This window comes from Wyeomyia smithii, chromosome 1, assembly GCF_029784165.1.
Source record: "Wyeomyia smithii strain HCP4-BCI-WySm-NY-G18 chromosome 1, ASM2978416v1, whole genome shotgun sequence".
In the NCBI taxonomy this organism is placed as follows: Eukaryota; Metazoa; Arthropoda; class Insecta; order Diptera; family Culicidae; genus Wyeomyia; species Wyeomyia smithii.
Window position 1 is genome coordinate 158042097 of NC_073694.1, and position 16009 is coordinate 158058105.

Here is a 16009-nt window from a genome sequence, read left to right on the forward strand (position 1 = left end):
CACTTATTGATATTATCGATAAGTATCGATAAGTTTCCCATCACTATCGGCTAACGTTACCGCGTGCTTGAAGGTAGATTGATTTATCGTGTTATTATCATAATGGACGACCAGGACGAATACGAAACCTTCCTGGCTATTCACAAACCTCAACTAGAGGCATCCGGTGTGCCGGGTCACCTATGGCCAGAGCTGTTCTACAAACTTAAACATCAGGTCTTCGATGCCGGCGAGAGTTTCACCCTACTGTATGTGGATTATGACGACAACCAACGTTCTGAAGAGGATCCAATTTGGACTGTAGCAGTAACGAAGGAGGGAGGCATCCGAGCGGACAGTCCTGCAGAGATATACTTGGTGGATCATGCGTGGACCTTTCGTTCGGACAATGCACGCCAATTACTGAACGAGCATCCGTCCCTGGTGAACCGGCTTGCTGTCATGATGGGAATCGACCAACAAGATGTGCCTAGCTCCGTAATTATCTCCAATATATTAAACGACATTTGGAAATGGTGCTGCATGAACTCCTTAAATGCAGAAGGCCTGTCAGTAGAAAACAAAATGCCAATTTGGTACGTGATGGATGAATTGGGTAGCGGAATTTTGCACAGTGACACACCCAACTGTAGAGTTGTGCCGTTCATTCACGTACCTGAGCAGATGACCTACAGTTTACTGTTTCCAATCAAAAACTTTCAAGAAGGAGACCAACTCTATCGTGATTTCGTGGAAGGAACACCTAGTGAATGTATGGAGCGCAAAGCGCTGCTTTTGCCCTGGCGCTACACTTCATTCACTGAAGAAAGTTTTTCCCAGAAGGAACCCTCCAAAGATTATTTCCTCGCTGGTCATCTGGAAGAATCCTTGCCCAATGAGGATGCTGCGCCGCCTCTTGTTGATGGAAACCGTCCTCTTAAAGTGTACTCGCAGTATGAAATGGTAAGTCAGTATCTTACAGACGCTGCATTTGAGTTTGTGGACAACTCCGAAGATGCGGATATCCTTTGGATGACAACTCATTTCAAACAATATCGCGAATTCAGTGAATCAACACCCAATAAGTTCATAAATCAGTTTCCGTTCGAGAATGTTATCACAATCAAAGATCTTCTCAGCATCGTCTGCAGACGGATGGCCAATAATAGCAACGAAACGGATCCACTGGCACCAAATCCCAATTGGTTACCAGTGACGTACAATCTTAAAACTGAATTGGTTGAGTTTGTAAGTTATTACCAAAACCGTACCCGAAGAGGTTTCGATAATCATTACATCATCAAACCGTGGAACCTCGCTCGCGGTTTAGACACTTACATCACCAAGAATTTGTCGCAAATAATGCGATTGCAGCAAACCGGTCCAAAAATTGTTCAGAAGTATATTGACAATCCTGTACTTTTTCTAAGACCGGAGGTCGAAGGACGGGTAAAATTTGACATTCGTTATGTTTTGTTGCTGAAGAGTGTCGATGAACTGTCGGCTTACATTTATAATCAGTTCTTTTTGCGTTTCGCCAATAAACCTTTCGAGTTGAACGATTTCGACGATTACGAAAAGCACTTTACTGTTATGAACTATTCTCAGTACCAGCTTAGGCACATGAAGTGCGAAGAGTTTTTAGAGCAATGGAAGCTGCAATACCCGGAGCATGAGTGGTCAACCGTCGAGGAGGATATCTGCCATATGCTTAAGAAAATGCTGCAAGGAGCAACACGGTTGCCGCCCCCCTGCGGCATCAGTCCCAGTGTTCAGTCACGGGCCCTTTACGCTGTTGACTTGATGCTAGAGTGGTCTGACGGTGGAACCCGCATGCAGCCCAAAATCCTCGAGGTTAATTTTACACCAGACTGCAAGCGTGCCTGCGAATATTACCCGGACTTCTATAACGATGTTTTCAATTTACTGTTTTTGGATCAGGAAAATTCGGATACCTTCCGGAGGATCGCTTGATGCAAATTCGCTGGACAAACTTTTGCAACTTTGAATGAACTATGGCAGGCAACGGTAATAAATGCTAAAATTACTTTGTTTCTATACAATATTTTTATTTAGTCAGTCATGTTTTATACATGCCTGTTAAGTTTACTTATTTGATTAATATAAATCGCCTAAAATATGAAGCATAACATGCCAATAGGGAAGTATACACATATAATTTAGGCAAAACATGAGTTGCATTACGTGCATCACACGATATCAAACACTTAAACAAGCGTTTTAACATTATCAAAACAATACCACGAAATATAATTTTGTACCAAAACAGTACTTCGTGTGATACAATGTCCAACGTTTAACATGATATTTTAAGCATTACAACTAATTCATCACTTGAAGGGTTAATTGAAGTAACCATACTCGGAATATTTTTTTTTTTTCTATTTGGCGTAGAGGTTTAGTTTCACTAGTTATTCGTGGGTTCTGCAATTATGTCACCCTGGCCAGCCGGTATCTCCGAGGTCGTACCTCGGTAGACATCCTCATTAACAAGCCGCTGACGTTCGATGTACATCGAGACTTTTATATTTCTCAGCTGGTGATTATTGATTAGCTTCAGAAGAGCAAACACCGATAGACCCACCCAGGTTGCGAACGAAGCCCACGCACCGAATTGTATGGTTCCCATTTCGATATAAAAACCAGACGTTACCACATTCAGCTCAGGATTAGTAATGTTCTGTCCGTCAGCAATCGCACATCTAAAAAGGCGTTGATTCTAGGTCTCTAAATCAGTACTAGCTACTATATCTAATACTCACGAAGGAAAACGCTCAATCATTTCGCTACACCAAGCCATGAATCCTAGCGTGATCATGATAGCGGAAATAATTGACATGACACACAAGCTAACACTGAATACAACATCGAAGAAAAGGGCGAGAAAAGAACTCTCTAGCTCGCGGTATACCAAATATGCCAATCTGTGAATCATGAACCATTATTAAAAGTAACAAAAAAATACACCAGATATTTACCGATAGATCTGTACTCCAGCAGCAATAAACAGGGCGACTCCCACCAAACCCGGATAGTTACAGTAGGCATCCGATGCCCATTTCACATCAAAGAGCCCATTCGTCTCCTGCCATTGACCAGTAGCAAAAAGCAAACAGTGGCCACTAGATGTTGTCAAAAGCAATAAAAAAGTGATACTGTGGGTTACAAATCCTTTTTTATTGTTAGCAGCAAATTACGACTTACCTGAAGGAATGCATATGAATCGATAGCGGAATCAAAATGCATAGCGATAAAATTAGTGCAATTACATGTCCTGCCACTTGGCTTAGTATTAGTACGTTGGACAGTGCCATTGGGATGATTGGACTGCTACCTGCTAAGGGATTATAACCAATTTGCACAAACAATTTCGATTCATGAACCCGTTATGTTTTTTTTTAAGATCGGACAGTGACGATGACTCAAAAATTACAAATATATCGGCCTCTACTGTAACTGTACGCACATTCGTACAGTGTTGCTGGTTCCAACTTACCAATTAACACTCTTACAGAAAAGAACTTAATAAAAATGTCTTGTTGGTAATACTCGAACAGAAAGATAAGACCGGTTTGTAAATGACAGATTTATTTAATCTGTATCTTGGAGCGGTTGAAAATGAACTAACTAGTCCTGGGTGAAAATTTCAGTTTTTATACCCTTCCAGGATGTTTATATGTTACCAATGTAACGACGCTTATGTACTACAGTAGAAGCCGCCAGCTCGGTTGTTATCTATAAGATATCCTTGACAACTCCGATCCTGGCTTTGGTAAAACAACGGGTTGCTGTTTTCACACCCCCTCTCAATCCGACATGCCTAGGTTTGACGTTAGTAACTTGAAACGGGTGCCTTCCAGCGGTTTCGTAAATAGATCCGCCAGTTGGTCATGGGTTCCGATTGGCTCGATATGCAGGGTTCCACTTGCCACTAGATCCCGGATGAAGTGATGTTTCACGTCGATGTGCTTCGTCCTCTTACTCTCCAGGTTCTTGGCCATGCAAACGCATCCATGATTGTCCTCATATATTGTCACAGGTTTTGCAGTCATATGAAGATCTTCCAGGACCCCGCTGATCCACACAGCCTCGGTTGCTGCAGCGCTGAGAGCGACGTATTCGGCTTCGCTCGACGAAAGCGACACGGTGGACTGCTTTTTGCTACTCCAGGATACGGTGCATCCATACACCGTAAAGATAAAGCCGCTCACCGACTTTCGGTCCTGAAGGTCGGTCGCCCAATCGGTATCAGCATAACCGACGAGGGTTTTTGCTTCGCTGTTCTTTCGATAAACGAGACTTAAGGATTTGGTCCCGTTCAGGTATCGTACCACTCGCTTCAACGCATTCCAGTGTACGGTTGAAGGCTGCTGCTGGAATCGACCAAGATACCCCACAGGGTAACAGATATCCGGCCTGACACAGAGCATGATATACATCAGGCTGCCCAGTAGCTCTCGGAACGGTTCACCAGCATTAGATCCTCCAGTTGGCAGTTGAATACCTTTTTCCATCGGAGTTCTAGTCGGATTGCATTCAGTCATGCCAAAACTATCAAGAACCTTCATGATGCTGACTGCTTGCGACAGTTTCAAATACCCCTTAGTAGGGTTGTAGTCGATGCGCATTCCAAGAAAATGCCGCAGTTCGCCACAATCCGTCATGGCAAATACGGAAGACAGCTTTTTTTTCAGTTGGATGATGGAAGCCAATTTTCGTCCCGCAATCAGAAGATCATCAACGTACAGGATAATAAACAGCTCGTCCTTGTCACGGTATCTGACATACAAGCAGTAGTCTCGCTTCGACCGGACAAATCCCATCTTTTCAATTTCAGCGGTGAACTTCTGATTCCAGCATCGCGGTGATTGCTTCAGTCCGTAAAGCGACTTTTGCAGTAGGCACGCCATTCCCGATGCAGATTTCACTCCGTCTGGAACACAGATGTAGATTTTCTCCTTCAGCTCGCCATGAAGGAAAGCTGTCTTCACATCCATCTGGTGGAAGAAGAAGCCTTCGTGTACGCCTATTGCGAGAATGATTCTGATTGTCGCGAGCTTTGCCACCGGAGCGTACGTTTCATCGTAGTCCAGTCCTGGTTTCTGAAGAAAACCTTTCGCAACGAGTCGGGCCTTGTAGCGCACTGCCCGTCCTTGCTCGTCCTCCTTCACTCGGAAAACCCACTTGGTCTGCAACGGTTTGGCATTTGAGGGGCATGGTACCAGCTTCCACACTTGGTTGCGTACCATTGCATCCAGCTCATCCTGAATGGCTTTCAGCCACTCGTCGTGATCCTCACGGGTAAGCACATCTTGGAAGGTTTGAGGAACGTCTAGGGGAGAAGACAATGAGGCAGAGGTTGCTCGGAAATCAGTGATATAATCTAGCAACTTACCCGGAAACCTCCGCTCCCGTTCACTGCGCCTCGACAACTCGCCATTAGCATTGTGTCTTTCTGATGGTGAAGGGAGCGCGTCGGGCTGTCCAGTTTGCTGTTTGGCTGGTTCGTTCTCTTCAGGATCCTCGGCTGATTTTTCACCTGAGCCATCATCTTCGTTTTCTGATTGTTCGGTTTCAGGAATTTCTGATTCAACATCCCCCTCTTGCTCGTACGACGGCAACACCAGTAACGGTTTCTCCTCTTTTCTAGGCTCAGAGGCATACGGAAAACATTTTTCGTCGAAACGAACGTCACGAGCAATAATTATCTTTCTACTTTGACGATTCCAAAGGCGGTAACCATTTGGAGCATATCCAATCATGATTGCTTCTTGGCTTTTGGCGTCTAATTTCTTCCGGAGTTGCTCGGGGACCCATGCATATCCCTTGCTTTCGAAAATCCGAAGCTTTGATAGTTCCGGCTTGGATCTCGTCCAACACTCGGCCGGCGTAGTACCTTCCATTACTGCTGCTGTCGGGCAACGGTTGATCAAATAAACTGCTGCTAGAGCTGCTTCACTCCACATTTGCTTTGGCATTGACGAATCAATTAGCATGGTTCTTACTTTTTCCACAAGCGTCCCGTTGAATCGCTCAGCAACGCCATTTTGTTGAGGCGTGTATGCGACGGTAGCTTCAACCTGGATACCCTTTGCCTTGTAAACTTCTTCTGCGCTGTCGAACAGTATTCTCGCCCTTGGTCTACCGTCAACTTTGAGATTCGCAAACCGAATTGCGCAGTCACCAGCGCTTCGTACTCCAGAAACTTCTCGAAGACCTCCGACTTCCTCTTCAGAAGGTAAATCATGGCGAAAAGTGTCTTGTCATCGATGAATGACACGAAATACTTGGAACCATTCCAGGCTGGAGGATCGATTGGACCGCAAACATCGGAATGAATCCGCTCGAGGGGTCGCTTTGCTCTTTTCCTTGTTCCATCGAAAGTGTCCCGACATTGCTTGCCCTGGGCACAGGCGTCGCAGGATCGATCCAGTCCCGGCTTGAAATTCACACCGGTTACCATTTCATTCAGCACGAGCTTGGCCATTCCACCTTGACCGAGATGTCCCAGGCGGCGATGCCACAATTCGTTTTGGTCTACTTGGCAAACATTTGCAGTGGATCTAATCACCTTGATGTCAAGCTCGTAGAGGTTACCTTTCATCGGCGCCGTTGCTATGACAACGCCGTTTTTCTTCAGAACCGCCTTGTTCTGCAAAAACAGCACCTCCACACCACCAGCCGCCAATTTCTTTACCGATAGCAGGTTGTCACGAAGATCTGGTACAAACAGCATTCTTCGTACGTTAAGAAGCACGCCATGGTTGCTGTATCCATTAATCTCGCCTTCTTGCCTCGCCACAAGATTTTGGCCATCCTTCGCCACGTTAATCACAACCGGGGGGTACAGATTGTCAACCGAGTCGAAAAACGTCTTGACATTCACCAAATGGTCCGTAGCTCCGGAATCCAATTTAAAGTTGATCGTTTCACCATTTGATTTCGCCGCACTTGCCCGATTCACCATGAAACTAACCGCATTTTGCCCTGTAGTAACATGCGCTTCCTTCTGCTTGCAATCTCTCTGCATGTGGCCCGGTTTCCCGCATTTGTGGCATTTCCCATTGAATTTTCCACTTTTACCACCACGCTTGCGTTGCTGCTTGCCTGTAAACGCTGTTGGTTTTTCACTCGTTGGATCGCTTGTTCGATCAGCACGTTTCTGCTCTTCCGCCGAAAGCCTCTGCTTGACCACGTTCAGGGTAAGTTCGTCCTCTTTCATGTTTTCCAGCGCTGTCACTAATGTATCGTACGAATCCGGTAAGCTCGAGAAGAGCTGGGACACGAGATCTCCAGTCACCAGCGTTGCACCGGCCGTTCTCAGTTGCCGGACCAAATCATCGAACGCTAGAAGGTGGGATCGCATCGATGTCCCTTCCGCCATTCGCAAACGTCCGAGCTGTTTTCTCAGTAGAGTTTGGCTGGCCACCGACTTCTTGGCGAAAACTTCGTTGAGGCTCGTCCACATTCCTTGGCGGTAGTCTTGTCCCGGACAACCTCCAGAACATCATCAGCCAGGAACCCGACGATCAAGCTCTTTGCCTTGCGATCCACTTCTAGAATAATCTTTCTCTCCGCTTCCGCAGCTGGAACGTCTTCCGTCAGCACCTGCAGTACGGCCGCCGCATTCAGGTACATTTTGACGCGAAAACTCCAATTCTCAAATCCAGGTCCACCGGAATATTGGGGAATCCCGTGCGCAGCTTCTTTCGGGGTGCCCATAACCTCTTGTTGGTAATACTCGAACAGAAAGAAAAGACCGGTTTGTAAATGACAAATTTATTTAATCTGTATCTTGGAGCGGTTGAAAATGAACTAACTAGTCCTGGGTGAAAATTTCAGTTTTTATACCCTTCCAGGATGTTTATATGTTACCAATGTAACGACGCTTATGTACTACAGTAGAAGCCGCCAGCTCGGTTGTTATCTATAAGATATCCTTGACAACTCCGATCCTGGCTTTGGTAAAACAACGGGTTGCTGTTTTCACAAAATGTGATAATTAACGTAAAAATAGGAAACTCACAGAATAAAGTTAAATGTTTGCATAGGATACGCCATATACAGTGATGATTCGCTCGTTGAATGTTCGTTAGTTGGAGGTTCGTTAGTTGGGTGTTCGCTAGTTGGGCTGTCACCCAACTAAAAAGCACTCTAATGTCAGAATTCAACGTCATTCAAATGCATTTTAGGGGTCCGAAAACTGAAAAAAATATTACTAAAATAAAATTATATTATTTATTGTTGTAAAAAATTTGTAAACATGTTTAGTTATTACACCTAATCCATTCAGCACTAACAAGTTTGTTTCTCAGCGCTATTAACTGAACACTTCATCTCTGGCATAATCAATCGCGTAATTTGAAAAGTACATGTTATAAATTTACAACATTTTGTGTGTAGTTTAGAGGTTTACTGTTCGGTTGTTTGTTCTTTCATTTCTTCAACGCCTTCACCGGAAATATCCAGCGTAGCGATCCTCCATTTTTTAGGCAAGTAGCAGAGTGATGTGCTTGCGCTATATCATTTTGCTTCTCATTGGAATTTTTGTATGAAAAATTATTGTCCAAATACATAAAATATTTACTACAGCAGCAAGACAGAAGAGCAAAGTTCATTTTCTTTGACATAGTTTTACCGCAATGAAATTAGGAAATTTTCCGAAGCAGGAAGAAAACAAACAATCGGCGCTCCCCTTTGAAAAATTTGCCCAGTTGTCAGTTCATCCAACTAACGAACACGATTCGCTAGTTGGGTGGCAGTTGTGTTCCAACCAACGAATTTCGGCTGTACCCAACAACGAGGAAGACAACGAAGCCATGCATGAGAGACATCACCACAGAAGAAATTTTGTCGGCGATCAAAACGAGCGCACCGAGGAAACCTCCCGGATCAGATGGCTTACCGAGAGAGTTCTATCTCAAAACGTTTAAATTGATGCATCGTGAGTTGAACCTAGTTATGAATGAGGTACACTAGGGTCTTTTTTTACGCGATTTAGTTTTATGTGTTTTATTAAACGTGATTTTTTACAATAACACGGATTATTTTTATGTGATTTGTAAGACTATTTGTACGCGGTATCAAATAAGTTCAGTATATGTACATCTAATCTCACCCCTAAAAAACGATTCAATCAACCGCGTAAAAAAAGACCCCAGTGTACTAGAGTCCAACTCCCCAGACGAATTCGTCAACAGCGTGATTATGTTAGTGAAGAAAAAGGAAATCGAAAACACTGTTGGTGCATAAAGGCCGATCTCTCTCCTCAAATTCAACTATAAACTCATCTGTCTTTTTTTCTAAAACTCAGGATGGAGAGAGTGATACGGGTTCATCGTATGCTGGGGAACGTACAAAAATGTGCCGATGCTGATCACAACATCTTTGAAGCAACCCTCTCGCTGAAAGATAGAATCGCACAGCTGATCGAACGTAAACAGAGAGCCAAATTGATCTCGACCACGCGTTCGATCGGGTAAACCGAAGGTTCCTTTTAAATAACATGTGCGCGCTCGCTTTCAACACAAACCTAGTAGCACTGCTAGCTAGCTTTTCGGAACTAGCCTCTCGCCTCCTCGTCAAAGGTCGCCTAATAAACTCTTTTCCGCTAGAGGAATCAATCGTACAAGAAAACCCGCTAAGAAGTCTTCCTCCCGCTCTGTATCTATTCACGCTGGTAAATCAACTGGAACGAACATGCAGAACTGATCACCAGTGTGGTGAATATAGAGACAATTCTTGCTCTCTTCACCCGTTTCTCTCGAGTGTCTGGAGTAAAACTCAACCTAGCCAGGTTGAAAATTACCCGACCTACAGAAAACGTTAAAATGGACTGTTCGCCATTACCGCTCGTGGAAAGCTGGATTAAAATTGATCGTTCTTTTGATTAAAACAAACCAAATCGTTGAATGGATTACATTTATTGATTTAACCTAGAGAGTTTTTTCTGTGTGTCACTGCTATGCTGCTACTCTTGCTGCAATACCAATGAAGAGAGCATTATGAGTATTTTTTGGTATGACAAAATTATTTTACTAATGAAATTCTGTTTGTGATACTCAAACAGTGCTCAACAAACAATTTTGTTGATTTATAGCTTGTTAAGCTGCTATTGGGCGGATTTCGACTGAACGAAAGCCTAACAAGCTGTTATAGAACAAAAGGGAAGAAAAAATCCAATTTTTACCATTAGATCACAAATCAATCATCTTTAAGACTTATGGCATCTTCGTGGAATCATTTCACCGTTCAAAATGATCGTGAAATAATTCCACGCTAATCGTCGCTTTTTCCGTTCTCACTTCACTGATATGACACTCATAGTAACATAATAACGTAATAGGACTTTATTCACTTCACTCTGATTTCACCGTGAAGTGACTCCCGTAATAAGCACCAATTCGCGACTACGAAGTTGAAAGAGATTTTAAAGGCTGTTCGCACCTAGGCGAACTTTCATATGCAATTGTCAAAATGTGTATGATGACAAAAGCAAAAATATTTCCCTCCTTCTTTTTCTCATGCAAAAACCAAACAAATATCAGCACCAGAGATGCCAGATATACAGACAAATCTGTATTATACAGACTTTCTGTGTTGCGATACAGACACGCATAAGCCTACAGATTTTATACAGACATTTAGTATAATACAGATATTACACAGATATCTGATATTCTACATAATGGTTTTACCAGTATACACAAAAAAACGAACACAAAAACCAAAAGTTACTGTAGCCGTTGCTGGAAAAAGTGAACTAGGAACTGAACACTTTGCTGAACATATTAATCTTGCGTTTTTGAGAGTGAAATCATGACAACGGGAATCGAGTCAGGCTATCGGGGTTTTTATCGGCCCCGTGGGCACAAATCTGCCTGTTTCGCCCCAGTAATAAACAGCTGATTGTCTCGATCGATTGCCATGCAGGTTATATTGGTGAAAAGACCGTTTGTTCTATTCGGAGCAATATCCAACGTTGAAGAATTGCTTAAAATGTCCCAAACCTTGAAGGTACTATTTTTATAACCGCGAGACTTCTGCCATCATGTATCAGTTCAGCTACATTACGACGAACGACGATTTTTATCACGGGAAAGACTCTTACTTCTATGTGTTACTTAGATTTAAAAGATAAATTAGTTATCGATTAATCGACCAACTATGATAGACTCGAAAAAGAACAATCAAAACAAGCAATAAAACAAAACAATCTGACAGGTCGACAAATAATTAGGTATCAATGTATCGGTAACTTATTTTCGCAGCGGTATTCAGACTTATACAGACATTTTTATGGATTATACAGACTTGCCAAAAAAAAGTCTGGCATCTCTGATCAGCACCTTCGTAGTCGCGAATACGTCACCAGATAGCGCAACGCCAGCCAGATTAATTTTTGAGAGATTTCCACTTTGAAGATTGGCACATCTCTAGCACAGTGTGCTTCAATGGTAAGCTCTAACTGGTTGCACTGCTTAATTTTCTTCTTTGGCGTCGCACACCTGCTATCGAGAATAATAGACAGATGACAAGAGAGTGAAAAAATGGAAACCTAAACAAAAGTGCTTTCGTGACTGCAAAATATTTTCTTAAAAAGAAAGTTTTCAAAGTATCCGTGAAAAATCGATATGAGATTTAAAAAAACTCATTGAACTCTCTGATCATTGTGTGGAAACTGCCTAAGTACTCGAAGCAGACGATGGACATTCGTCGCCTGGCTTCCGATCAGCCAGACGAAAGTCTCAAGATGGTAGAAATTGATTTTCAAGCCTTGTGCCGTATATGTGGCGCGCTTGGAGAAAATTTGACTTCGGTGTTCGGTAAACGAGCTGCGGATCGGTTGCGGGAACGAATTGGCAAGTACCTGCAGATTGAGATATTAGCAGAGGACTGTCTGCCTACAAAAGTGTGCGACGGATGCCGAGAAACGCTCGACCGATTTCATGACTTATTTGAAAAATGTCACCGTACGGACGAGAAGTTTCGGACGATGATGAATGCGGCGGAAGAGCTAAAGGAGATGGAAAATGATACGAGGATTCTTACTGAGGAAGACGAAGAGGAATTGGTAGATGACGAGCCGAACGTGCCAGCCGAAACTTCGAAAAAGTTACAGCAAAACGAGAACCAAAATGCAGAAATGGATGAACAGACGGAGAAGAAAGGGTAAGCAGTTTAATGTTTTCCTTACTATCGATACAAGTGATATAGCAAAGCTCAATTCCGCGATGGAGTGCCGAATAGAGATTGAAATTAAGCGCAGTTGGTAGCTGGCTAATAGCATGTCATGTTGTTACAGGGAATTACGGTACTCCATCAGCGAGTTGGGCTTGAAAAATGAGGATTCATGTGACACTCGAGATTATTTTGAACATCAGGATGATTTTTATGGAGAATATCAAATTATGATAGAACAGTTTAATGTAAAATCAGAGGTTTTAGAGTCGCATGCCTCCAACTTGAACCGGGCACCTACTATACCTCTCGTAAAAGAAGTTGTTGACAAGGGAGCAATAAAAATCGATGGAACGGTTTACTACAAATGTACCGAATGTGGCAAGCAGATGAATTCACCGTATACTTACCAGGCACATCTTCGAATTCACAGTGGGGAAAGGCCGTTTGCATGTCCACACTGTACAAAGTCTTTTCGAATATCACAAGGACTTAGTAGACATGTGCATGACGTCCACGAGAAGTTGCGATCCTATCGCTGTGACATATGTGGAAACAGCTTTGGTAATAAAAGAAATCTTACTGAGCACCGGTATTTGCATAGCAATGAACGAAACTATGCTTGCGACCGCTGCGAAAAATCATTCAAACAAAAAGCGGCTCTCTTCGTCCATAAGCGATCGCACGAGGAAAAGCGACCCTTTGTGTGTCCAGTTTGCTCGAGCAGTTTTTACACTCGCTCTAAACTAAAACTTCATGAGACTACCCACTCTTTGGAACGGGACCACGTTTGTTCCGAGTGCGGACAAGATTTTCGTTCCAAACATAACTTGAACCGACACTGGAAGACGCACAACGTGGAAACCTCCTTCCAATGTGCCATTTGTGGGGTTCGATTTAAACAGAACCGCTATCTGCTGAAGCATCTGCGAACACAGCACCGAAAGGAGAAAACATTTATTACCGACACATCAACAGGATCGAAAAGAAATTTACATGATACCTAATTTGTTTATTTCTCCAAATTCATCGTGCAGATTGTCAAGATAAATTTAAAGTAGTTGAGAAATATATTCTTGTAAGAGAGCATAATATTTATTGCCTATTTTTTCGTGAAATCAAATAGTTTCCAAATCTGTAAACAGAGTCTTGAAACAAAACAATAATACTCTCGAAACTCGCGTTAGACTGACATCGTAATTTCGCACTGCATCATGTTGTGCATACTAACTTTGTGCATAAAAACTTTGGAACATTTCCTGTGTTAAATAATTTGTGGATTTTACTTACAGGAAACGGTTAACCCGCAGCTCCAAGACATTCACGTGTAGTTTTTGTAAAACGAATGGCACAATCAAGACCAACACGTTCGCCAGCAAAAGCAACCTTGTGGATCATCTGAAAGATCAGCATTCCGAGCAGATTTTCCACTGCGAACAGTGTGATAACTACTTGGACAGAAACGTGCTGATTCAACACATGACCATGCATGCGCTGAGCCTGTTCAGCCAGCCTGGCGCGAGTGATTCCCAACCGGAAGATGAAGATGACCAGGAACAGCATACGTCCGGAGTGGACTTGGAGGAAGGTGAAGGAAGCCATCAAACGGCGGAAGGTAAGTCTCGCGAGGGCACAGAAATCGGCAAAGAAAATGATGAAAAATCTCCCCCACCAATGGAAGCGAAACCCGATGTCCGCAAACTGTACTGCTACATTTGCGAAAAGACTCTTGCCAATCGTAGCGCATACTCGTATCACATCAACCAGGTTCACCTGAACATCAAGAATTTCAACTGCACGTATTGTAATAAAAAATTCGGAAACCAAAGGCTGTTGAATAACCACGTGGCAGGGGTACACTCGAGGGATCGCAACTTCACGTGTTCCACCTGTTCGAAGCGGTTCAAAACAAACGTGGCGCTGTACAACCATCAGCGTATTCACGACGAGAGCGAAGTCAAGTTTTCCTGCACGTTTTGCGACAAAAAATTCCGCTACCGAAACCATCTTACTAGTCATCAGTTAGTGCACATGAACGAGCGAAATTTCCCCTGTAATCAGTGCGATAAGAAATTCAATAACCCGGAGAGTTTGCAGAAGCACAAACTTACCCATGTCGAAACGCTTCCTTATCAGTGTCCGCTGTGCGGATTTAGCACCAAACAAAAAAGGTATCTGGTGATGCACGCCAAGCGAATTCATATGGTCCGGTAAGAGGGACCACACCAGTAGCCAACAGCGAAAAATGGAGCCAATGTCGCACAATATAGTATTGAGATTTCATTCCCCAACAATGTAGGTTTAGTTTTCAACTCGAAATGATGTTTGAATTGATGTACTAACCAATTACACAGTTTAAAATAAGTGGCTATTCTAGAATGTAGGCAACGTTTACGTACTCAAAAAACAAGCACATTCATAAACATACACAAGTAGAACATATGATGGTGAACCAGTTTTTTTTATTGATTTAGTAGAGGAAACTATAGAAATCGCGCTACGTTTAATGGCTACCGGTGTACCTGAAATGCATTAGCGACTAGAAGAGAAGCAAAGCAACAGAAGATCAAAGTTTCATAGTGGAGTAACAGTAGGAAACAACCAACATAATACTGAACGTTTTAGATTGTATTGTAGATAAAGTTCTGCTCCGATGGATTGTTTGTCTCGTTAAATTAGTTGTTAGTTGTTTTCAAAGAAAGGCAAAAATAAACAGTAGTCTTATTTATATTGACAGTATTATACATTATAGAACCGTTAGTTACATGTGCCGCGTCGTAATTTATTTCCAACCCGCTTGATATTATCGCTTCAATGTCGTATTTATTGAAATATACACCCAATTGTCATTCTTATGCTATATTAGCTGAAAGAAATACGCAGATTTAGTTGAGAACGTCCGAAACTCCTGTTAACGTTAAACTCAGCTACTGTTATTCGGATAGCTAAAACAGAAGACGAAGCGAGCAACGAATTACACGTCTGACCAATATCGGTATAACAGATGGCGAATCGGCTAGATTTTGGACGAGTAGCTGGTCTGCGAAGTTGCTGGAAGCGAAGCTTCACTCGCGTTTCGTAATACAACATTTCGCTCGCCTTGTTAGTCATAGGAGGCGAGGCGAGTTGCTCGGCCGCATGACGGATTACTATGATAAATATGTCGTTAGATAGATGAAATGGTCGGAGTGCGACCAGACCGAGCCAAGCGTCATTTTCTTTAAAATTGAGTTATTAGCACCGGTGGGTGTGCAAACTGATAATCTATGTTCCATTAAAGAATGTAATCATTTGAACAGTTCATAGGCGTGTTATAATAAAAAATCTCTGTAGCACTTTGTGAAAAGAACGAAATTGCGTTTGACCAGAGTAAACCGTAAACCCAGACATGGCATCTAAAGAAAGTGATTGTTTGTGATTTAAAAGCAACCTTTGCGATTTATATCAACCAGTAACTGATTTCTCCGCTCCGGACAGCTCGTTAATATGACTGTCACAAGAATTAGATAAATAAACAGCCAGTTGGTTTTCGTAGAGCCGAACTTCGTTTCAATGGGCACATCAGAGTTCTAAAAAAGTGACAGAACTGTGTGAAGTCGAATAATAAGAATATTCAGAGTACAACATATCCAGCTATTTCATTCTATTCTATCCCTCATACAGCATGCTCTGACAAAAACGTTTTACCGTGCCGATAGCGGTGTGAATCTCTCGTTCGTTCAAATATCAACTACTTTGCGCTTGCTTGACTGAGGTCTCTGTTCAAAATTCTATCAATTCGCTGGATTGATAGTGATTTTCCAATTCCTGGTGCTGAAATAACAATAAG

At 42.8% G+C, this 16009-nt stretch overlaps 3 protein-coding genes across 5 annotated transcripts; 2 read left to right on the top strand and 1 right to left on the bottom strand.

The window, feature by feature from the left end:
- Positions 1 to 15: 15 nt before the first annotated feature.
- Positions 16 to 2256, top strand: LOC129732488 (tubulin--tyrosine ligase-like protein 12). The gene has a single exon (XM_055693410.1). The coding sequence runs from the start codon at positions 103 to 105 to the stop codon at positions 1951 to 1953; it is 1851 nt and encodes a 616-aa protein (XP_055549385.1). The 5' UTR covers positions 16 to 102; the 3' UTR covers positions 1954 to 2256.
- LOC129732494 (transmembrane protein 179) lies at positions 2028 to 3456 on the bottom strand. The gene is made up of 4 exons (XM_055693421.1): positions 3205 to 3456; positions 2979 to 3122; positions 2763 to 2924; positions 2028 to 2702 (listed from the first exon to the last, which is right to left on the bottom strand). Exons 1-4 carry the CDS (start codon positions 3312 to 3314, stop codon positions 2408 to 2410), a joined length of 711 nt encoding a protein of 236 aa, XP_055549396.1. The 5' UTR covers positions 3315 to 3456; the 3' UTR covers positions 2028 to 2407.
- An 8025-nt stretch (positions 3457 to 11481) lies between these two features.
- On the top strand, positions 11482 to 15045 carry LOC129727513 (zinc finger protein OZF-like). Of its 3 annotated transcripts, XM_055685431.1 has the most exons (3): positions 11493 to 12171; positions 13473 to 13795; positions 13862 to 15045. In XM_055685431.1, exons 1-3 carry the CDS (start codon positions 11705 to 11707, stop codon positions 14392 to 14394), a joined length of 1323 nt encoding a protein of 440 aa, XP_055541406.1. In that variant the 5' UTR covers positions 11493 to 11704; the 3' UTR covers positions 14395 to 15045. The 3 variants fall into 3 exon arrangements, with proteins under 3 accessions (XP_055541396.1, XP_055541406.1, XP_055541388.1); XM_055685421.1 differs by lacking the exons at positions 13473 to 13795; positions 13862 to 15045 and adding an exon at positions 12305 to 13445 and having other exon boundaries at positions 11482 to 12171; XM_055685413.1 differs by having other exon boundaries at positions 13473 to 15045.
- The last annotated feature ends 964 nt before the right edge of the window (positions 15046 to 16009 follow it).